The sequence below is a fragment of the Cryptomeria japonica genome, chromosome 5, assembly GCF_030272615.1.
Source record: "Cryptomeria japonica chromosome 5, Sugi_1.0, whole genome shotgun sequence".
Classification (NCBI taxonomy): Eukaryota; Viridiplantae; Streptophyta; class Pinopsida; order Cupressales; family Cupressaceae; genus Cryptomeria; species Cryptomeria japonica.
In genome coordinates this window covers 309,889,252-309,908,216 of record NC_081409.1, presented here as the reverse complement: position 1 = coordinate 309,908,216, position 18,965 = coordinate 309,889,252, and the positions used below count along the sequence as shown (strand labels likewise).

Genomic DNA, 18,965 nt, shown 5'->3' with positions numbered 1-18,965 from the left:
GAAGCAAGAGATATAAGTTATATTTTATTTCCCTAAGGAAGCGTCCACTTTGGAGAGAAAATTGAATTCAAAATTCTAGGTCTCAAGTCTATAAATAAGACCCTTCTCTCCTTCATTTGGTTATGCTGAACATTGAGATAGCAAAGTGTTGCTGAATTGTATGTAGAATCTTGGCTTTGGGGTTGCGTGCCTCCTAGCTTTATCACAATTTCAAGTTTGAAAGACAACTCTTAGCTGTCTGAGGAATTTCATTCAGATATTTCCAATGGTTTTCAGAGAAGATTGGTGTGTTCTTTCTGGTGCAAACAAACCCTATAGCTAAAGTATGTTTCTATTAATAATGGTTGGAGTTGTTATTTGATTTTTGTGGGTATGGGCTCAAATCTTTCGTATGCTTTGGGTGCCTATTTGCTCATACTTTGGTGGAGAGATTGATTTATGGTTGCAAATCGAACTTGTTGCTGATTGACCTAGCTCCATTTTTAGCATTGGAATATGTGCCCTCTCTACGACTCTATTTGATGGCGACTTTCCTATCTAGTCTTGGTTGCCCAGATCTTATGATTCATTTGCATTCAACTTGAGATCAATAGGAGTCACAAGGGAGTTGTAAGCATTTTGGTGATTCTACAACGACTGGTTTTTCTAAAAATCAGACTTCATTCTTCATACTAAACAACTTCTTGTTTAGTAGTACTAAACAACTTCTTGTTCTCATTTTTGGTAGCTAACTTCATCCCATTGAGCAAGTGGAAGTGGCTGGTTATATCACCAAGTTTGTGTTTTAAGTATTTCCAATTTACATGTAATTCCCACTGAAAAGTGGAAGTGGCTGGTTTACCACCAAGTTGATTGCTAAGATTTCAGTAATTTTGTAATCCCTCACTAGATCAGTGGAAGTGGCTAGTTATACTACCAAGTTTTGGATTGTTGAGCTTTCTAAATTTTGTAATCTCCCACTACAAATTAGTGGAAGTGGCTGGTCAAACTGCCATCATGTAATGCTTTCATTGTTTATGTTTTCCTCCCACTGCATAAGTGGTCGAGATTAATATATGCTAATGCTAATGGGTGCTAAATGTTGTATTTGATAATTGAAAAAAATTAAGGGGGCATATTTCACTTGGTGAGCTTGGTATTAATAGATATAATGAAGAGCACATCGGTATATGATATTATAGAGGCAAGATGCAAAATTGCTTGAAATCTTTGTAGAACAAAACTTAGCAGAAATAGACTAGTCCCGAACAGTGGAAAGATGTAATGTCCCCTTTTTAGGCATCAGCTATTTCTAGATGTTAGCCTATGACTTTGGTCCCCGTAGGCTAACATGGTGATTAGGAGACCCTTCTGAGGGTATTCTATGGCTCTTTAGCTAACCTTTTGGTGCTTATTTCAGTATTCTTCAACTCAGTGTCCTAGTTTATTTGTGGTGTGCCTTTTGAAGATCATTCAAAATACTTTGATTCAGACTTAATATTTTTATTAAGTCACTTGGATGTTTTGCTTATAATTTCTATTTATAGTAAGTCATTGGGGTGGCCAGTTGGCATCTTATCTATATCTAGAATGTGGATGCATTATTCCCATGATTTGATATTGGCAATTATTAAAGTTAAAATCAAGTTTAACTTTAATAATATTAATTATATTAAACGATTTTATGATATGATGACATAAAGGAGGTTAAAGTGATTTTTAAGTTGTTTTCATAAAGTGACTTTATTTTGGTGCCTAGGGAGTTATAAGGTTATAAATAATTTAATAAAGTGTTTTATGGAGATAATCGCCAATATTGGGAGATATAAGGTGAACATAAAATTAACTCATAAAGTGACTTTATATTAATTAAAATTATATAAAGGGTCCCTTTATTATTATTCCGAATCACAAGTGAATATGAATATTAAAAGAGAGGAAAAATCAAATTGGTTTTCCGGAAGCTTCCTTGGAGAATTATAAAAAGGCTCATTCGGAGCTCATTTGTATATACTTGGTTAATTTATTTTCTCTTTGAGAAGCTCGAGAGCTTTGGCTTTCATTTACAAGAAATTTGAGGGCAAAAACCCTTGGAGTTTCTTGGTGATTTGGATAGAAACCCAAATCCATCTTTCGTGTCCATTCATACAAGATTCACTAGTGTGCTTCATTTTCAGATTATTGAAGGGTTTTCTCATATTCAGAAGAAAAGGATGCCATTCTAGGGTTCCTTGTTTTGGGTTGCTGGAAATTGGTGAGTAATGCAGTTTATCACTTGTTTGTTTGGAGGGCAATAGATTGTAATCTGCATTAAAGGGTTTATGTAAGAAACAAGCCTATATCACCTGGGCATGATTTGGTCAAAGGAAAATCAAAGGGTTTAATGTGCAGCTGCTGTTAAATGCTTCAAATTAGTATATGTTCTTGTTGTTGTAGCATTCAGACTTACTAAGGTCAGAAATCAAACCTCTTCCCTTTTTTGTTTGGTAAAAATAATTAGAAATAAAGAGAACAATGTCATTGCCATGCTTCTATGTTGATCGCTGGAAATGAAGCGAAAATTTGTGTATTGAGCTGGTTTTAAGCATGTAATGTGAACTACTTAGATCGGTGCCAATAAAATACACTCCATTATTCAAGGTCAGAATTATATGGTTGATCATTGCTATATTTCATTAATTTGTTGTTCATCTTAAAAGATTGCAATGATTATATGTTTATTTAGTATTCTTGTTTGCATAGTAAATTAAGTATATCCTTAAATACCATCTCTAAAAATCTGAAACTGAGTATTCAAACTTGCAAGCAACTGTTCGGTAAAATTCCTAAATAGCTGAGTGGCTAGAAGAAGTGTGGAAAAATTTATTGGTAAACTGGGGTGGGACATTCCAAAATAGGGGAAAGGACTATAGTCTAAGGCTAATAGACCCTGAAAAATACATATTAAAAGAAAGTATTACAAAGAGATAACCTATAAAGAAAGCAAGATACGCTTAGATGATAGGAACCGCTGAAGGATAGAGGGAAGACATGGCCAAGATGGCACTGCTTGAAATAGAAGCAGAAAATGCCAAACAAACAAAACCAGGCTTGTTGGGTTGCAGATTGGCCTTCATCTGGAGCCAAAGAAATTCGTTTACGCTTGTGTGGATGCTGCACCTCATGATGCTTCAGGAATGCCAGAGCTTTGAATACTTGAACAACCTTGTGTAGATGCTGCCCCACATGATGCTTCAAGAATACCATAGCTCTGTATGCTTCAACAACCTTAATGGAGATTGTAATGCACACTCCATTGTAGAAAACAAACCCGAACAGATGACTAAAACACAAGCTTTATAAGAGAAAGAGGGAGGAAAATTAACAGAGATTTTGGGAAACACAATTGTAGGAATGTGAATATATAGCTGGAAACCGCCTTGACCTCATGCTGTCAAAACATGGCTTGATATGCCCCAATCCCACTCACATGCTGAATATCTGAAGGAAGTCTGCACATTTATCAAAAATATTGGGAAATGATGCCGATCTTTGGAGAGTACATCTACAATTCCGGGAAATGATTAATGCAAGGGACATCACTTCCTTACAGCACTTCATTACTTCACTATGTTGAGATTGAAATAGTTCAAAACGTTTACTTTCCAAAACCTTAAATAGCTTAACATTTTACAGCGCTACACAAAAGCTTTATAGAGCACAAGAAAACAATTGTTCCATGGAAGTTCTGTACGAGTTATAAACTATTTTCCTAGCAGCACAAGTTGAAAGGGATATGCACAATACCGTATGTGATAAATAAATGTGTCCGCTGCTATTTATAACATCCAACAGCTGTGAATTCAAAGTGAAACCATTATCTGGGTCATTTGCAGGAGGCAAAATGCGGAAGCAAACCAAAGCAAATGTGCGAGGTGTAATAATCTGTTATACCATTGGAAAATATATTATATGTCAGAAAAAAGAATTCCATCTGCAATTCCAATTATACTTCACTACGCTTATACCAAGTGTACATGCTAAAGTGCACTAAAGATCTACAAACCATAATCCAATCGTATTGCTGAAAAATGCCTTTCTGTGAACATAAATACTACATTAATATTCAGGATGACAGATATGGCCAAGGCCTTACTTAAGAATACTGGGAAACATATGCACTAAGGAATACTCATCTGGAATTCTTCCCCAGAAACAGTGGAAATCATTAGGTCCTAGGATATTTTGGCAGTTTTTTGGAAAGTCAGTGCTCAAGTAGCATCTCAAAAGAGGCATTCCCTTTCCATTTAGTGGTCCCCTATCAACCATGTCATACCTTATCCCATTGAAATATAGTAGAAATTGGAATTATTCATATGCATGTAAGGTACAATTCTCTAGAATAGACTATAAAACAACTAGGAAGAATAAAAAGAAAGCTTGCTCCATATGTACCCAATGATGAACATATAGTTAACCACTATGAATTTCGGTCAAAAAATGACCAAATTATCAAATGGCAACCAAAATAAATCTCTAAGAATAAATAATCAATCAGTACTTGTACATTACAGATCACTAATTTTGTGGGACCCTATGTATACTAATACTTCAGTTAATCCATAATGCCAAGCATTAAAAAAGATGATCTATTCACTCTATCCAAAACTATGTGTGGATTTTCAGAATCTCAATCAAGCGTCAAAAAAAAAAGGGGGAGATAAGACTGTGTGTGGATTTTCGGAATCTCAATCAAGCGTCAAAAAAGGACAACTACCCTTTGCCGTCATTGGATGAAGTTTTACAAGTTGTGAATGGATCCCAAATGATGTCCTTCTTCGATGGTTATTCAAGATATAAGCAAGTCATGGTTGAACAAGAAGGCAGACTTAAGACTGCTTGCACGACAAAGTGGGGCACATTTATGTATAGAAAAATGCCATATAGACTGATCAATGCTGGAGCAACCTTTTAGAGGGTGATGGATACTGCTTTCCATGACTTAGTGGGGAAGTGCATAATAATTTTTATGGATGATCTCACAGTGTTTACCAAAAGGATAGATGAACATGTGGATGATTTGAGGAGAAGTTTTCAAAGACGCAGAAGATATGGTATTTCTCTCAACCCAAAGAAGTGCATATTTAGGGTAACTGAAGGAAATTTATTGGGACATGTTATCTCAAAAAAAGGAATTTTGATTGATCCCAACCATGTAGAGGCCATCTCAAAGATAAACTTGCCTACAAGTAAGAAAGAGCTAAAGTCTTTCTTTGGGAAGATTAATTTGTGAGGAATTTCATAATTGGATTTGCAAAAATTATCAGACTAATGAACAAAATGTTGAAAAAAGATGCAAAAATAGAATGGACCGTACCAACAAAGAAAGCCTTTGAAGAAATTAAGCAATCCATCGTCGATGCTCCCATTCTTGTCATTCTAGATTACACGAAGCCATTTTACTTATATTCATTTGCTTCAAATCATACATGTCCAACTATACTCACCCAAAGGACAAAAGAAAGAGTTGAGCACCCCATTGCATTTAGGAGTGCACCACTTAAGATACATAGCTGAGATATCACAACATTGAGAAACAAGTATATGCCTTAGTAAAGGCACTCAAAAAGTTCAGGCATTATATTTTGAGAAGCAAAGTTCACGCTATAATCCCAAATGTCGCAATAAAGACCCTCTTGATGTAGAATGAGCTAGGAGAGAGAAGAGGAAAGTGGGTCACCATTATCCAAGAATATGATAGAGATTCAACTGATGAAGCTAGTTTGTGGACAGGCATTGACACAAACAATTGCAATTGATGGGCCTAGATTGGTTCAACAAGTATATGAACTCCAAGATGTGACCCCAAATGAGTGGTACAAAGACATTGTATGCTATTTGCTCAATCAAAGATGTCCTTCCCATTTGAATTCAATAAAAAAATGAGCAATGAGAATAAATATTCAACGTTATATGCTCTAGGGATCGGTTCTATATTGAAGAAATCATTAAGGCATTTATTTGAGATATGTTGGGAAGGATGAAGCAAAATGGATTATGGAACATTTTCTAAACAAGTTCGGAATCGGTCACAGTGCTAGTCTAGCTACAACTTACCAAATTTTAAGTGCAGGCTATTATTGGCCTACTTTGTTTTGAGACACACATGAACATGTGATTACAAGTCACACTTGTCGTGTAGCTGTCTTCCAAGAGAAGAATCCTGCTATGTCACTCCAGTCTATGATTGAAGTAAGACCTTTCACCAAGTGGAAATTGGACTTTATTGGTATGATTAACCCACCTACCTTTGTGCAACACAAGTATATTCTAACCGCTACTGATTACTACACTATATGGTCAGAGGCTCAAGCTTTGAAACTTTGTACTATTGATATTGTGACCAAGTTTCTTGAGGAAAATATCATTACCAGGTTTGGATGTCCTTATGCTTTAGTTTGTGACAATGGTTTGGTATTTTCATCTTTGAAGTTTTCAAATTGGGTGTTTGAGTATGGAATAACATTGAAATTCTCATCGAATTATTACCCTCAAGGTAATGGTTTGGCCGAATCCACAAACAGGAACTTGCTAAGTGTGATCAAGAAATTGTTAGATAGGAATCCAAAAGACTGGGACAGTCAAAATTTGCTCTTTGGGTAGACAAAACCTAAACCAAGAGTTCTCTAGGAGCCTCTCCCTACCATTTGGTGTATGGACAAGATCTAGTCTTCCTGGTACAATTGAAAATACCAACTTTGCAATTCACACAAGAATATTTAGAAGGTGAAGACAAAGTCCAAACACAATTCTCTCAGTTGTTGAACCTGGAGGAAAAGAGAGATGCAGCCCTAGCCAACTTTGCAAAACACCAGAGGGTTGTACAACATTGGTTTGATAGGCAAGCAAAAGTTAAGTCTTTCACAGTTTCTAATCTAGCATTATATTGGGATAAAGCTCACAAAAAGAAGGGTGGACACAATAAATTTGACATGATTAGAAAGGGTCCCTATCAAATCTCCAAAATTTTGGGAGCTATTGCATTTAAATTGAAGACCTTGACTAAAGAGAATGTCCCATTGCCTGTCAATGGGCGATTCCTCAAGCATTACTTCCAACTATAGGTTTCCTTGTGGAACCTGCTTTGTACATAGTTAGAATAGGTTTCTTTTTGAGTTTTGTCTTAGAGTAGATTTGTGTTCATCTTAGATCATGTTTCCCTTTCAGTTTTAGTTGTTAGTTTTGGGTTTGCCGAGATTCGGTCGATTCTAGTAGTTGGTTTGCTTTAGTTTAGCTTGCTTTGTGTCTTTTAGTGTTAGTTGTTTTGTTTAATTTTAATTTTTGGGGGATCTCCATTTGTGAGAAAGGTGATGTAGCTAAGACACACTTTGGTGTTTTTCTAGTTATGTTCAGTTCATTTCCTGGATGAATATTTATGAAGTTCTTTCGAATCCAAGGTTGTTTTTGCTAACTTTATCATTTGGATAGAATTTGTCCTCGACTCAGAAGGGAATCGTGTATTGTCTTGATACTGAAATCTTACGATTACTATATTTTTACACATTAAATCAATTGCTCTAACTAGTGAACAATCTTAAATCCTACTTTAACACCATTGCAATTTTCAAATCCATTATAAGCTTCATTGCTTATGAGACAAAGTGCAAAAGCATGGGAAAAGAAAAGCAGTATCAAAAGAAAAGGGAAAAAGGAAAGAAAAAAAAAGAAGTAAAAAAGAAATATCAAAATTTGGCTTTGCAAACATGTGAGTAACTCCATCGAGGCTATGGACGCCCAACTAGCAATGGAGCAATATTTGTGAGATTAAAGCAATAATCTCGTTGAGGCTATAGACGCTTCACTAGCAATGAGACACTATCTAGGATGCTTTTGAAATTAGGACTACCTACGTAGATCGTTACGGTGGATTCTATGAGTCACAATGGTCTTGTGAGAAGGAATGATCGCACATTCACAAATGTAGGTAATCAACGATGAAGTATCTTGATCCAATCTTTTATTTTTATTCTCTTTTGAGTATGTTTCCTAGTCTCTTGATAGGTTAGGGGGAATTAATCAGAGATTCTAGGCTTGGAATAAGTTTTATTATTGAAATGTTTGGAAAAATTTCCCCATAGGAGTCACCGGATGTCGTGACCTTGTCACACATCACCCCATTGCAAATGGGTATCCCCTCTTTTTTGCTTTGTACTCTAGTTGTTTCCTAGGGTTTAGTTAATCTGGTAGTAGTTTTGATTCCTGATTGCAAGTTTGCCCCTAGTGACATCCTTAAGTCACCAAATCTCTATCTCAAAGTTTTATAACTTGGACTCGCCACGGACTCGGCAAACCAAAAAATTGGACTCGGACTCCGACTCGTGAAAGAATCATGAAAGACTCGGCAAAAAAAAGAAACTGCAGTATTACAAAAAAACATAATGAAATTAATGCATTTAGAGAACATAAGAGCCATAATTGAAACATTACACATGTCATATGATCTCCAAACACTCAATATTTGAAATTTCATCATTCATACTCAGAATCATACTCATTACTCATAGTTTCAAACTCTAAAATGTATAATAGCAGCATAAGTTTATAAATGTTTACAAAATTACATATAATGATATGTCCAAGTCCAAATGTGAAAAACAACAATAAACAAACTAAAGAGAAGATTACATCTTCCTCTTTGCACTTCTCCTAATATAGCTCAATTTAATCTTCTTTGCTCTCCTCCTTCAAACCCTACAAACCTGTTTTCACCAAGAAAGAAAGGCAAATGAATGAAAAATGCAAAAAAAATCACTTTTTAACATTGTTGGGTGTCATAACTGGGTTGAGCGAGTCCCTGCAAACGACTTGCGAGTCCGTGTACTTGACTTGTGTGAGACCATGAGAAAGACTCACCAGGACTTGCCTTGCGAGTCCTTGGCGAGTCGACTCATGGAGCTACTGGACTCGCGAGTCCACGAGTCTTCAAACTATGCTCTATCTAAAGCCTGTCAATGAGTTTCGAGATCGTAAATTGAGGGTGAAATGTCAAACTTATCAAAATTGCTAAAAATTGTCAAAAATTGTCAAATGTTGCAAAATCTTGTCAAAATTGTCAAAACTTGTCAAGACTTGTAAAATGTTGTCAAGGTTGCTAAAATTGTAAAAATGTTGCAAAATTGTTGTCAAAAGCAAATTTAGGATTTTTTAAGCGCTAAGGGCAAAAAATGGTGAAATTCAATACTTGGACAAGAAGATTCCTTGTCAAGGTTGGATTTTCTGACCTTGACAAGAGGGGAAAACAAGAAAATTAAAAAAAATCTTGGACAAAAAAATGAAGAATTCAAGTGTAATATTTGTGTGACGTGGAATTTCAAGTCAAAATTCAAAGGCTAACTATTATTGTGGATTTGAAAAATTAGATTTGATATTTCCTTAACAAAATCCACAAATTTCACTTGAAAAACTCTTTACCAGGGTTTTTGTCCATGACAAGGTAGTATTGGTGCCTCATTTTCCTTGTTCACTTCACCCTAGCGCTCAACTTTTCTTACTCCCCATTTGGAAATTCCTTGACACTCATGGTTTAGCAGTCTACATTCCAAGATTGCATTTCTTCAGCACCCAAGTGTCCTAGACTCACCCTCTCTAGCATTTGGATGACGAGGATTATCTCTTTGCAATGATATATTGTTTAGATTAATTCCTAGTTTGAAGGAAGGGTGCGGGGGCTTCGCACAAGGAATTCCTAATCTTCAAGTCATTTGCATCCTTCAGTTCGGAACTATAAATCCCATGGCACCTATAATCCAGAACATACATGTTTTAGCACCCATAAACTCTTGGAATACATGTTTTAGTGCCTACCTATCCTTGGAATACATGTTTTAGCACTTACATTTATCCTTATTTCTCCTTAATACCACTGGGGTTGAGTTTTGCCTAAGTCGTCCCTTGAAAGAGGATTAAACCTTAAAGAATTAAAACAAATATCTTAATTGCAAGTCAGCCTATGTTAAGAGGGATTCAAATTTCAAAATTCCAAAGGTATGTTGCTAGGTCGGCTAGACAATGTGAGGGTTAATTTGAAACATGAAGGGCTATAAGTGGAAGATCAAATTTCATTCCAAGAACATCATTTGCAATCCAATTCATAGTTGATTAAGAGCAAAGTGAACTTCAGGAGCAAACATCTTTTAGGCGAACTTTATCAAGTTTTTCGAGCAACTTCCTTCCATATTGTGGCAAATTTTCATCAGACACTGTGGTGAATTTTCACCAGACATAGAGGTTAGTTTACAAGGCCTAATTTAGAGTAAACTTTGGAGTTATTTGCATCTGTTTTAATTTGGAGTTATTTGCAACAGTTCTTGGTGCAAATTTTGGCAGACCTCATTCAACATTTTAAAGCAGACCTAGAAGAAGTCATAATTTCCGGCCACCCTTGGTGTGAACTTTTCCAACCTTCATCACCTTGCACAGCAAATTGTAAATCAGACCTGATTAGAGATTAAATTCCCATCAAAGGCAGAGTTAGGTCACCTTCATTCAAAGCAAATTTTGTCCACAATTTGAGTAGATTTAGACATGCATTATCATCACCAAGAAAAAATTGGGTATTGAAGGGAATAAGGTATACAGTTGAGAAGAGTAAGTGTCTTCAAGGGCTGGACCTTTATCTAAAATCTGAGTTGTAGTCAGATTTACCTTCTTTTCCAGATTTTTAGATATGAACATGGATCATTTTCTTGTGTTTTTTATTGACAAATGTTATGAAAATCCATCTACTTGTGCCCTAATTGCAAGAGTTCATCAAAATTTCCATGATTTCATTATTGTTTCTCGCCTTTTACATTGAAATGTTTCTAACTCATCATAGAAAGATTAAAACTAATTGATGATTGTGTGATAACTATTTGAAAACTTCTTGATATTTAAATCTTGTGGTTGCTTATGAGAGTTGTTTTTCAAGTCCTATATAATAATTTAAGGAATGATTGTTATATGCTAAGGTGTTGCGAGCATTTATGAGATATTCTTGTGCATTTTTTAATATTGAAGGTCAAAGCGTAGTGTAACTCAAATTGGAGGTCAAAGTGTAGAATTATTTTTCTCTCTTTGAATATTGGGGGTCAAAATGCAGTGCTTTATCTTTCTTCAATTTGATAGTACCATATTTCTAGGAATTGTGAACATTTCTCAGTTATTGATGAGTTTCATATTTCCTTGTAAGGGCCAGCAATGATTATTTTATCTTTGTTTGTGAGCGGCTTAGCCAAAAATCTTCAATAACGATTTATTATTTAACTTTTATGGTAGCAGTGGACTTCTTGTTCAAAATGGTGCCTTTATTTATGGAGTCTAGATATCTTCTACTTTGATATTCTTGAATTTGTGGTGGCTATGTTATTTTCTGGATGTTTAGGCTTGTTGGTCTTGTTTTGCAATGTTCTTTCTCTACCACATCCAAGCTATATCTTTGGTAGATTGTTTAAGGAAGTAGATCACATGGAACATCCTTCTTGTTGCTTCACTTTGTATGTTTCTAACGTTCCCTTCCTAACGAGTTGGTATGGTGGACCACTAGCGTATTCAGTTTGTTTCCCATAGGCTAATGAGTTAGGGTCGGGGAACTTTGGAGGCAGTTTGTCTAGTAGTTTGGCAGTATTTTATGTGTAGTTGAGCTCTGACCATTATTATGAGCATAATGCCCTTTTTTGGAGTGCTTTTGGGTTAGTTTTCCAATAGTTACTATTTTCAGTAAGTCAGTTTCAAGCATGAACTAAGCCAGCCAGTAGGGTTACTAATTTTAATATTGTCAGTGGATTCAGTTTTAATGATTATCTCAACATTTTATATAGTCCAGTGGTTTTAAATAAAATAACAATGAGCTATAAATTAATAAAATAATATTTAATATTTAACTTTATTGTTATTTTAATTTATTAAATAAAGGAACTACAGGGTGTCAATTATAAAGTGAAAAATGTTTTAAATTAAATGAATGGGACCTTTTTATATTTGGACACCACATTGGGAGATTAAAAATGACAATTAAATTAAAAGGGAAATGTGAAGAGGTTCGAACTTCTTGGGAGAGCTATAAAGGCATTTTTGTGGAGCTCATTTCTCATGCTATGATATTTTGGTATTGCCATTTCTTTTGGAGGAGACTGCTCTTCTTTGGTTTGTGAGGACAAAACTCCTTGCAGGCAACATTCTCCATGTTATTGAGAGATATAATCTGGTGAATTTCTTGGTCTTTTCATTTAGGAAACACAGCGGAGCTCATTGGTATTTCAGATTGTTGGCGGTAATATTGTACGGGAATAAATAGTAGTTAATTAAGTAGTACTTGTCTTTGTTAGTATGGTAACCGAGGGATGGTAGTTACGGGTGCGACGGTTGTCCCTCGCACCCCCTCGGTACCTTTATATACCATGGAAGGTCACTTGTAAAGACACACATGATTATGAATGGAATAGTATTTCTTATATTTGCTTGATCTAATCTGGTATCTATGGCATTATTGTCTTTTGTTAAGCATTCTATCTGTATGTTCTAAACCGTTCACCCAAAGGGAAAACATCTGGTGCCATTGCCAAAATTTATCCGGAGCACGAGAGTATACTACATGGCACATGGATAATGGGACAACCATTGGCCGAAGGGACGAGCAGTAACCCGGACGAAGAACCTAAAGAACTGTTCGAGGGAGAAATAGCACTCACGAAAGATTTCTCCTGCATCCTCCAGGTGGCGATTGAAACACACGTATGAAGGGAAGCCACCACTGAGGATGTTCCAGAGGACGCTGTGTGGAATGCGCTTGGTGTAAGCCCGACGGTAAATCGGTTGATGAGCAATTTGCCCAACCTTCTGACAGAGGCATTTTTGGCTCTCCAAAACCGCAGGGAAGACACCTATCGAGAGAACCGACGCTAGCAAATCCTACTGGAGTTTCACGAGCATCAAGAAGAGGAGCGCAATGAAACCGACCGAGGGGTGAATAATCCCTAAATGTGTACGAGTGAAGGAGAATAAACAAGAACACCCCCACTGTAGTGACATACATTGTATACCAAGGATGAATTAATAAAAATGTTCTTTTCAATATGATGTCTTGTTCTAGTGGATAAGGAGAATTTAGAATTAATGCCCAATCTACTAAATAAGGACAAAAATAAGAAGGAATACATAGGGGACTCTGAAGCCGCTCAACGAGCATTAATTATCGAGCAACAAGTAGAACGAAGAAGAAGATTCAGGAGGATTGCCGAGGAAGGAAGCGGCAGAAATGGCAGCAATGGCTCTAGCGAGGGCTAGATTTCCACACTAATAGAAACCACCAGGAAACGGTTGCAGGATCTTTCCCTAACATTAGAGGAGATCGGTGACGAGAGTACGGTAGAGCCGTTCACGCCATACAGAGGTGTCGAGACTAGGAGGGAAGACGAGACAGAGACAGAGAACAGAGAGGCCGAGGATACCGGTGCGACCGAAGGTGTCGGGAGGACACAAGGTCATGGTAGTAGAAGCAATCTGTTTAGGGCAGGCTCATCACACCCTGGTAGTTAGAGCAACTAGGTGGGACCCAACGGACCAAATCTTGGCGGAGTACCTTCAGGAGGACAAGTGTCTGGAGGAGGAGTTCCTGGAGGGTCAAATTCGAGTTCCGGAGGGCAAACCGGGCCACCGCCAAAAAACGTAATGGCGAATCGGCAAAAGTTGCCGAAGTTCACCGGAGATGGGAAGGAAGACCCCGTACGGCATTGCCGTACATGTGAGACAATTTGGTCGGCCAATGGTGTGACCGATAGGGCGGAATGGATGGTGCAATTTTCCGCCACCCTACGAGGAGTACCCATTGATTGGTACTCGAATGCTGACAAAACCCAACTGACAACTTGGGATGAATTGCACAACGCTTTCGAAAAGGAGTTTCGACTCCTCAGAGATGATAATGAAATCGTAGCAGAAATCCTGAGCACCAAGCAAGGGAAAAGTGAGACCGACCGAGCATATAGCCGACGCCTCAAGGAATTGTTGGGAAGAATGGATAACCAGCCTGACGATGGGTTGAAGAAAAGGTGGTTTCTGGAGGGCTTAAAATTGTCACTCAGAAGAAAAATGAAAATTGTACCCCCCACATCCTATGATGATGCCTATAACTGGGCAATGGACCTGGAGAGTGAAGGGAAGACATCTAGGAAAAAGGACAGATCCTCTAGAGAGCACTCCTCCGATGAAAGTAGCAGCGACGAGGGGTCGAGTAAAAAGGTGCAAGCCCTTCAAAAGGATATGCATCGCATGATGAAGGAATTCAAGAGCATGAAGGGAAGTACCAGCAAAAATGAGGAAGTATGGTGCCCAGAATGTAAGGAGGAAGGTCACAAAAAAGGCTCTTGTCCAAAAAAGGCCTTCTGCAATATTTGCCAAGTGTTGGGACACTCTACCAAAGACTGTCCCTACAACATGAAGACATGCGGGAACCAAGTGCTCTTCACCCAAGAGTAGTCGTCAGTGACAGCAGGCACATCGCAGTGTAATGTCCCTCTTTGGGATTTTCCTTAATTTAAACCTGAGACAACAATTCCAACTTAAGGTGATAACTATAATATATATATAAATATAATTTTATCAAATACGAGAACATTTTATTATAATATTTGACTTAAAATTTCTAAGAATAGTATGAAAGATAGAACTTATCTTTACAATCATTGCTATCAATCTACCACTCTGGTATAGGTTTGCAATACTACTCTCGTGAAGCTAGTATTTTCATCAGCAACACCCAGAACGACGGCCCAAAGGTATGATATGAGAAATGATAAACTTCTTCAACAACCCGACCTAGAAATGCTTTCATGAACTGATAATATTAATCACACTTAGGCATACAAAATCAATAACGAATGCTTTGTTTCGATAGTATAAAAATGAAACACCACACACTACAATTAACATTTAGTCTCGCCAAGGAATGGCGCAATTCACGACCAACACCAAATACGGCTCGGAAATGTATTACGACTTTAGAGGGAAACTTAACAGCCAAGAATTGGAATGGTTTCTCCTCACGACTTTGAATCGGGACTTGGAATTGTTTTATTTAAGATGTAAATAATGATCAAGGAGGGGATATGACAGTCTTATTATAATATTAATATTATTTTTATATTAATGAATGATTAATATTACTATTAATATTATTAATTACATAATAAATGATAATTTATTATTATGATGAAGAATCACAAAATCTATTATTGATTACATCACCAGGATGTGGGGTTATGACAACCCTCTCACTTTAGAGGAAAATTGTGAAGTCTCATAAATGAGACGATTTTCCCATATTATTAAATGTTAATTAATAAATGTTTTAATTATCGTATTTATTTAATCACAATAATCCAATGTCCAAAGAGGGGTTATGACAGTCCGCCCTTCCCGAATTTGCTTGTCCCCAAGCAAATGTTTATTTTAATTTCATCAACTAAGTCATCTACCAACATGAGTTAAACAACACAGAGCATATACATGGGAAACATGAAGCATACACGTGGAAGGCACAAAGCATACACATAGAAAACACGAAGCATACATATATGCAAACACGGAGTATACATGTGAATACACACATTGTGAAATTTCTTTCTTGTTATGAGTAGAAATACAAATCAACACTTGCCTGATGCAAAAATATAAACATCCAATCTAGTTTGTGATGTCCCCAACTCCGCAATCTAAAGAAAACATGTAAACAATAAATTTTAATGATTGATTAATTCATCTCGGGTTTAATTAGTCAAAATTCATTTGAGTTCATTTGTTATCAATAAGTCAATTCCATAATCAATTCCTAGTGGGATCAAGAGGATAAGCTACCTTAGGATGCCCGTAGCGCTTATCAGGCCCAAGGGCGGTACACTCCCCCTTGGCCCTCCTGTCAGAAGCCCTTTGTCAACTGCAGTGGGTGGCCTACCTGACAGAGGCCTAGTTCCTGCTATCCCTGTTGCCTAATTCCTCATTTATCTCACTGGGTTTGGATATGCAATTGTTTTATTCATTATCTTGGTAGTAACTTATATCATTCACCAATTGTAACCTCAGGTAGAGTATTTAAGAATTTCAATTGGAGTAAATGTAATGAGTTTGATTAGCCATATCGACAAAGAGGATAGATAGCACAATGTTTGGATACTTTCCTCAAGTATTAAATGGACTATGCTTAACTCCTTATTCGCCATTAATGAGAGAGAAAAGATTTAGACACAACGAGACGCCCGTAGCGCTTATCAGGCCCAAGAGCGGTACACTCCCCCTTGGCCCTCCTGCCAGAAGCCCTTTGTCAACTGCAGTGGGTGGCCTACCTGACAGAGGCCTAGTTTCTGCTGACCTCATTGTTCTGTCTCTCTCCCACACTAGTGGTGAATGTGAAGTCTACATCTATTATTAGTCAATTTCTTTAAGATTATACTGTTATCAATGAGATAATTCCACTATTTTAATTTGAATTTCTTTGAAGTCATACCCATTCAATATCTATTTGGCTGATAATAATATATTTTAAATTCATCTTACGAGATAGAACCTTCGTTGCTTATCGGTCATGGTACGTGCCTCTGTTCATTGACTAGAATAATTCGTTGATTCAATCTTACCCTACAGGATGGCAAGATCATAGCTCTGATACCATTTGTAATGTCCCTCTTTGGGATTTTCCTTAATTTAAACCTGAGACAACAATTCCAACTTAAGGTGATAACTATAATATATATATAAATATAATTTTATCAAATACGAGAACATTTTATTATAATATTTGACTTAAAATTTCTAAGAATAGTATGAAAGATAGAACTTATCTTTACAATCATTGCTATCAATCTACCACTCTGGTATAGGTTTGCAATACTACTCTCGTGAAGCTAGTATTTTCATCAGCAACACCCAAAACGACGGCCCAAAGGTATGATATGAGAAATGATAAACTTCTTCAACAACCCGACCTAGAAATGCTTTCATGAACTGATAATATTAATCACACTTAGGCATACAAAATCAATAACGAATGCTCTGTTTCGATAGTATAAAAATGAAACACCACACGCTACAATTAACATTTAGTCTCGCCAAGGAATGGCGCAATTCACGACCAACACCAAATACGGCTCGGAAATGTATTACGACTTTAGAGGGAAACTTAACATCCAAGAATTGGAATGGTTTCTCCTCACGACTTTGAATCGGGTATTCAAAAGTGCAGTTTTGTTCCAAGCAACCTGTCACCAAGGGAAGACACAAACTCATCGAATAGAGCTGCGCTTATGGATGAGAATGCAAAATACCAATCGCCTCAAGTACTTGCAGATTACACAAGACACTCGAACAATATGAATATGAAAGTAATTCCTCCTTTCAAACAGATCTTCAAAAATCCCGATAACAATCCATCATCTTTCTCACAAATAAGAGAACTCATCGATGGTCAATGAAGAGGCTGTGTCTTGCAAAGAAGATGAAACGGCTCCTGCCTGAACAAGACTTAATTTTGGAACAGACCTTTCAAATATTGATGAAGGAATTCTAGCGGTGCCTAACAGTCATTTTTCCTTCTTTCCTCTATCGTGCCCCCTCCCCAAATTCTCCATGTACTTTTTCCTCCTTAAAACTTGTAGTGGAGATGAGGAGTCACGTGTAAGGGACTTGATTCGTGTCTCTTCTTAACCGCATCATTCCATAATTCTTCCAATCATTGCATGTATTCATATCGGGCTTGTATACAATGGTCAATACACTCATTCATTATTGTTAATCGCTGCCTTCGCTCACTAACCATTGTTTGCTATTGCTTGTGTCAATCGATATTCTTAAGTTGTTTTGCTTAGTCATTCTTGGTCGATCCTTAAATTGATTTCTTGACCATTGATAGTGTTGTTCCTTATTATTTATCAATGCCTTCCCTTATGCATCGTAATCCATATTCAAATCACATCTTTAATGCATTTGTTCTTTACTCCAATTATTATTTTATGATATTCTTGGTTCTCCCAATCTGGGACATATTCGATAAATACTTTCCTTATCTGCCTTCATATGCCACGATACTTGGTCATAAGCAATCGGACATTAATGTGATGATGTGTAGACGGTTTAGAATATGGATGCTACATCAAGCTCCCTTCCGATAAGTATTTGTTTACAATTATTCAAGTCGTAATTTAATATGAATGTTTTCAGTATAGTATTAATTTATTTTCTATTAGAATATTTCGGGAATATTATTAATAAAGAATATTAATAAATGTCAATTCACTAATAATATTTAGTAATAAATTTGAAATAGTCATTTCTTGATAAATATTATAATAAATGATAATTGTTTTATTTAAGATGTAAATAATGATCAAGGAGGGGATATGACAGTCTTATTATAATATTAATATTATTTTTATATTAATGAATGATTAATATTACTATTAATATTATTAATTACATAATAAATGATAATTTATTATTATGATGAAGAATCACAAAATTGATTACATCACCAGGATGTGGGGTTATGACAACCCTCTCACTTTAGAGGAAAATTGTGAAGTCTCATAAATGAGACGATTTTCCCATATTATTAAATGTTTTAATTATCGTATTTATTTAATCACAATAATCCAATGTCCAAAGAGGGGTTATGACACGCAGCCTCAAGCCAACACCACGACATCATCTGGCGGGTACAGAGGTAATCGAAGGGGAGGAAGAGGCAACAATAATAACACCAATAATTGGAGTCGAATGCAGTATGATGCCAAGGGACAACCGATGATTCAGTGTCGGGCATGCAACTAGTGGGGACACTTTGTGCGGGATTGCCAGAAAGAGGAGGCACCCCAACACTTGTGCAGATGGTGTGGTCTTGGAGACCACGATGAGACAAATAACCCCAAGCCAGGGGTTAACCTCCTCAACATTGAGAAGACTAGTGATAAAGAAGTACTGGC

At 36.6% G+C, this 18,965-nt stretch overlaps 1 protein-coding gene across 5 annotated transcripts in view; it reads right to left on the bottom strand.

Annotated features, from left to right (window-relative positions):
• The window catches only part of LOC131078302 (tyrosine decarboxylase 2), a 345,647-nt gene that overhangs the window by 50,750 nt on the left and 275,932 nt on the right, over nucleotides 1-18,965 (bottom strand). For 4 of the 5 annotated variants that reach the window (XR_009113764.2, XM_058015968.2, XM_058015966.2 and 1 more), the window contains one exon: nucleotides 3,766-3,903. The exons of the other annotated variant lie outside the window; for it this stretch is intronic. Coding sequence is in view for 3 of the 4 variants with exons in the window: in XM_058015968.2 (XP_057871951.1) it covers nucleotides 3,766-3,903 (138 nt within the window). In the remaining variant the exon portion in view is untranslated. The remainder of the gene's footprint in view (nucleotides 1-3,765; nucleotides 3,904-18,965) is intronic. 5 annotated transcript variants of the gene reach the window in all.